Genomic DNA, 5,688 nt, shown 5'->3' with positions numbered 1-5,688 from the left:
TGGGGTTATCTTTCCTCTTCGGGCATGCATTTCTATAATGGCCTGTTTGGCCACATTCATAACAAGTGCCCGTTTTTGGTGCATTGGGCCCCTTTCGAGCGATGGGGGCAACACTTTTACACTCATTGGCCTTATGACCAACTCCTTGGCACCGGTGGCAAATTAACTTGCCACATTCACCAAAGTGATGTTTGTTGCATTTGTTGTAAAGAGGTAGGTTCCCGGCATAACCCTTCTTGCCGTCGGAGGTGTAAGGCTTCTTAGCAAAGTTGTTGTTGCTTGATTGGGGGGCTTCCCACTTTCTTTTATTGTTACCCGACTTATCCTTGGCTTTAGGTGCCGGCACTACAATTTCGTCCACCGTTTCTATCAATTTACGGGCCATGTTCAAAGCTTCTTGATGATTAGTGGGTTTGGATGACATTACTCCGTGTTTGATGCTCTTTGGAAGACCATCCATGTAAAGTTCAACCCTTAAAGCTTCGGGGTTCATAAGATTTGGGCACATCAAGGCTAGTTCGGAAAATTGTTGATTATAAGCCTTGAGATCATCTCCGACTGCCTTTAAAGTTCTTAACTCTTATTCAAGCCTTCGGGTTTCTTCACGAGGGAAATATTCGACAATCATCTTTTCCCTTAAGTCGGCCCAAGAGAGGGCGTGAGCTTCATCGGTACTCACCGATTGTACATATGTGTTCCACCATGTGAGGGCGACACCGGCGAAAGTATGAGTGGAGTATTTGACCTTATCTTGATCCCGACAACCGCTTATGCTAAAGATGGCCTCCGTTTGTTCGAACCATCGAGTGAGAGTAACCGGTCCCCCGGTCCCATCAAAAGCATGAGGTTTGCACCCCATGAAAGCTTTATAGGAGCATCCCTCGCTTGAGTTACCGGCCCCTTGATTGTTGTTGTTGTCGTTGTTGTAATTGTTGTTGTTGGAGGAGTGACCTGCCATGGCCGCATCCACGGCGGTGGCTATCATCTGTTGTAGAGCTTGTTCGGGAGTTTCATGGCGTGGCACACGATGAGGAGGCATTGTTTCTTCAAAACACAAGAATACCGTTGATTAGTATTTTTTAATAATACTAATCATGATATGGGATAAAGATAGAGAAGAATTTTCTTGACTCGCCTTAAATTCTTTGTGTCATAATGTCAGAACGTTCATATGAGTCACTGTAATATAATCCCGGAAATTATATTACCCTAATTCATATGTGCATTCGACATTACTTCACTAAGTCAAGGTGGCGCGTCAATCAAATTAAACAACGTGAGATTAAGATGAAATAAAAGTAGACATGAGTAGAAACGTTCGAGTATGGATGCACAAGTAGTCAAGTAATTCCTACTTCAAGTCTATATGCCGGTTGTAGTCTAGACTCACTAATGTACCCTATGACTCGGGGTTGACACTAATGAACTCTAAATCCCTACAACCAAAGCTCTGATACCATCTGTGGCGACCCGACAAAATTGTCATTGACGGTGCCGTCTACTTAGGTCCCGTTACGTGGTCATAAGTCTTTAAAACAACGTTTGACCAAAAGTATGTCGCATTCATTTCAAAAGTAAAGATGTTTCAAGGTTTACAAGGTAGTTCGACAACTAGTTACATAACAAAGTTTAAAGTACAATTTAAACATATGCGACACAAATGAAAGTAGCCAAAAGACGCTCCACGTATGCATGTTTACTTGACATCCAAGCAAGTATCAAAAGTAATGAGCGGAAGCATGTATCACACAAAACATTCAAGGACCTGAGAAAAACATAGAAATCTGTCAACGAAAACGTTGGTGAAATCATAGGTTTAAGTAAGTAAGTACAAGTGAATCACAAGATTTGCAACAATGATATAATAGTAATACATTCCAAAAGTTTGTTTCACGAGCACCCAATTATCAATGCTTAACATTCCTTCCATATAACCCCATCACAATAGTGTTAGAACATACACTGTTTCTCGAAAATATATTTCATTCGTAAACGGTAGCGAACCGTTTGAATGAGGGTTTGTCAAACCCATATGGCCATATAACATAAGTTCTCGCTTACACCCGGCAAGTGTAACTAATGATAATCGAATTGAGGATTTTTGTTCAAACTCGTATGTAGAATGTTTGTTTTCCTGTACTTGTGTTCACTTAGTAAAAAGAAACGTTTATGTTTTCTCATCCCAAATGTAAGTGTAAAAGAGTAAAAGTGGGACTATGATCTCACCTTGTGTGCACGAGTAATAAGTACTTCAACAAGTAATGTGTGCAAAGAACAATGCTAGTCTTGACCTAAACAAATAGGTTTATATCAATATCGGTAAACACGATAGGTCAAAGTGTTCAATTAGTCCTATGGCTCGTTAAGACTCGATCATAATAGCATGTAAATCAAATTGTCATGTTTCATGCAAGGTACAAGTATAAAAGCATGTTAGAACGATTGCACAAACATTTGGTTAAGTTGATTAAAAGTCAACTTAGGTCGGGTCAAAGTCAACGAAAAAGTCAACACGTTCGGGTCGGGTCCCGAACTATTTTTCTGAGGTTTTTAATCATATATGAGCAAGTTAGAACAAGTTACATGTGAATCGGAGGTCCATAGTATAGCAAACATTTTCCGTAAAATGACCAGCGAAGACAGAAGCCTGCCAGTGTATCTGGACGGCGTCCAGATTGTCTGGACGGCGTCCAACTTTGAAGGCTGAGATGGCGTCCAAAGATCTGGACGGCGTCTAGCTTTGAAAACTGGGATGGCGTCCAAGGATCTGGACGGCGTCCAGGTCCGTATTCAAGTCTGATGCAGAAAACTCCTAAGTGCACGAACCAAAAACCAAACTAACCCATTTTATGATCCGCAAACAATCAAAACATGTATCTTATATCATCGGAAAGGTATTTTGATGAGGAAAACGAATAGACACATTTCAACGAGTAATTCAACACTTACAACAACCCAAAACCGCATTAAACGTTCATAATCAAAGGTTCAAGTTCTAAAAACGCATTTCATGATTCGGGCAACCAATTTACATGTATGATATGCCGTTTCGAAGGTAATCAAACACACATTGCAACAAAACACTTATCAACAATATTTCATAGCATTTGATACATCAAAAGTTCATATAAAGCTTATCAAACCCTAACCAAAATCTCAAAACCAATAATCATGTTAATGTATGGTTTTCATGTCAATCAACACACCAAAACGAAGCTAATGAAGTAACTAACACTTTGAACACACAACCATTAACATCTAAACACATTTCATCATCCAAAATCAAAGATTTAGCAAGCTCTTTTTCAAGTTCATGCTAGTTATGTCAATTCACAAGATCGAGCATACAAATTACATATACGACATCACAATGAGCCATAGACACTAATTAACACACCTTTAAGTCAAGAACACTAAAATTATGAAATTTAGAGTTTTTAGAAAGTTACCCAATCGAGATAAAATTAGTATCAAAACGTAGAGAATGAAGAGAGGATTCCAAATATGTAATTTGTTTTGATGTTAGCCTCCAAAATCGGATTTAGATGATGAATTAAGGATTGAATGTTGAGAGGATTTGGAAGTAGTAAAAGATGAGGATGAAAATGAATGGATGAAAGGGGTTTGACCCTTTGACCTAGTCAAGGGTTTGATCCCTTGTCAAGTTTAGTCCCTCAACTTTCGTTCGGGTGCGTGAATTACCTAAATGAGATAATTTAAAACGCGTATTAACGGGAGATGTTATAAGCATATAACGGAGTTTAAAATAGTATAACGGAAAAGTAAACGGAAAAAGGCGGGATGTTACAAGTAACTAAGTACTTAATAACACGTTCTAAAATATAAACTAAAGTAATCAACATGAAATAAGATCCCAGAATATAATCTAACACAGTACGCACAAATACGCAGTTTTGTGAAAATATAAAGCACAAATATAAGTCAAAAAATCGGTTCGTTACACCATGCATTAGGAATAATTCTTCAATTAATGTGTGCAAGTTTATAAGAGCCTACCGTATTGATTGCTATCACTTGGTATGGACCTTCCCGATTGGGCCCCAATTTACCAACATTTTATGCGCGGTTTACTTCATTATTACACAGAATCTATTCACCAACATCAAAGGCTAAAGCACGCACCTTTTTGTTATAAAATTTTGAAATTTGCTGCTTATTATTCGCTTCTCTAATTGCAGCCATTAATCTGCGTTCTTCCACAAAATTTAAATTTTCGTACAAAGCATCATTATTTGCAGTTTCATCAAAATTGGCAACCCTATGTGTTGGCACAAAAATTTCTGCGCGAATCATTGCCTCCGAGCCATACACTAAACTAAAGGGCGTTTCGCCAGTGCTTTTCTTAAATGTTGTGCAATGTGCCCACAGCACATTGGACAGTTCATCAACCCATCCAGTCCGCTTTTCATTTAAGCATTTTTTAATGCCGCAAACAATATCGCGGTTAGTAACTTCGCATAAGTCATTGGCCTGCGAGTGTGCAACAAAAGTGAACTTCTGCACAATATTAAGTTCTTCACACCAACTTTTAAAGGGATCTTTTGCTATATGCGCCCCGTTGTCACTTACAATTTCGCGAGGAATCCCAAATTGACAAACAATGTGTTCTCAAACAAAATTTCGCACTTGCACTCATGTGATTGTGCGCAATGCTTTTGCCTCTACCCACTTGGTAAAATAATTAATTGCAACAATTAAAAACTTCACGTTTCTTGCACCTGCAGGAAATAGCCCAACAATATCAATTGCCCATTTATAAAAAGGCCATGGTGAATTAACTGGAATCATATCATGTCTCGACTTTCTGTTCTGTGGCGCATTCCTTTGGAAACTTTTTCACCTTTTAACTATTTTTGCAACATCGCGATACAGAGTTGTCCAAAATTAACCCAACAAAAAAATGTTAGACGCAATAGTCTTATAGCCAGAATGCAATGCACAAGAACCGCTATGCACTTCTTCAATGATCACTTCTGCTTCTGTGGGACCAACACAGTGCATTAGTGTCCCATAATAAGTATTGCGATATAAGATACCATTTTCAATGGTATACATAGGCGATCTTATACGCACTAATCTTGCTTCATCTTTATCTTCCAGCAGTATATTATTGGGCAGATTTTCAATGATTGGACTCATCCAATTTGGGCATTCTTCTTCAATTGCCGCAACAACTAAACTACCATCAATTGCTTTGCTGGGCAACTCTTCTACCCAAATTTGCTTTTGAAAATGTGAAAAAGTTAAGGCTGCAAGTTTGCTTAATGCATTTGGCTTTTTGTTTTGACTCCTTAAAACTTGTGCAAACTCAAAATGCTCAAATTTTTTCGCAGTTTCTTTTAGAAACTTTAAATACTTTTGCATAGAGAGCTCATGCGCATCAAAGGATCCATTGAACTAATTGGAGACTAACTGCAAATCAACATATGCGCGTAATTTAGTGATGTTTAGTTTAAGAGCAATTTTTAATCCAGAAAGCAGCGCCTCATATTCAACTTCATTATTTGTAACATCAAAATTGAATCGTAGCGCATATGTATGTTCTTCACCGTTCGGGCTTATTAAAATTAATCCTGCACCCGCGCCCTCTGCACATGATGCACCATCAGTAAATAAATCTCATTTTTCACCTCGCACTGGTTTCAATTCTGTTCGCTCATGAATTAC

At 38.5% G+C, this 5,688-nt stretch overlaps 1 protein-coding gene across 1 annotated transcript; it reads right to left on the bottom strand.

The window, feature by feature from the left end:
* Positions 1–4,905: 4,905 nt before the first annotated feature.
* LOC139841707 (uncharacterized) lies at positions 4,906–5,385 on the bottom strand. The gene has a single exon (XM_071831911.1). It carries the CDS (start codon positions 5,383–5,385, stop codon positions 4,906–4,908), a length of 480 nt encoding a protein of 159 aa, XP_071688012.1.
* Positions 5,386–5,688: the final 303 nt, after the last annotated feature.

Source organism: Rutidosis leptorrhynchoides, chromosome 4 (assembly GCF_046630445.1).
Source record: "Rutidosis leptorrhynchoides isolate AG116_Rl617_1_P2 chromosome 4, CSIRO_AGI_Rlap_v1, whole genome shotgun sequence".
Lineage (NCBI taxonomy): Eukaryota > Viridiplantae > Streptophyta > Magnoliopsida > Asterales > Asteraceae > Rutidosis > Rutidosis leptorrhynchoides.
Note: the sequence above shows the minus strand (reverse complement) of the source record. Positions and strands in the feature narration are given on the sequence as shown.

Bases quoted from the DNA above. Each gene is read 5' to 3' on its own strand.
- LOC139841707 (XM_071831911.1), bottom strand. From the start codon at position 5,385: ATGCAAAAGTATTTAAAGTTTCTAAAAGAAACTGCGAAAAAATTTGAG.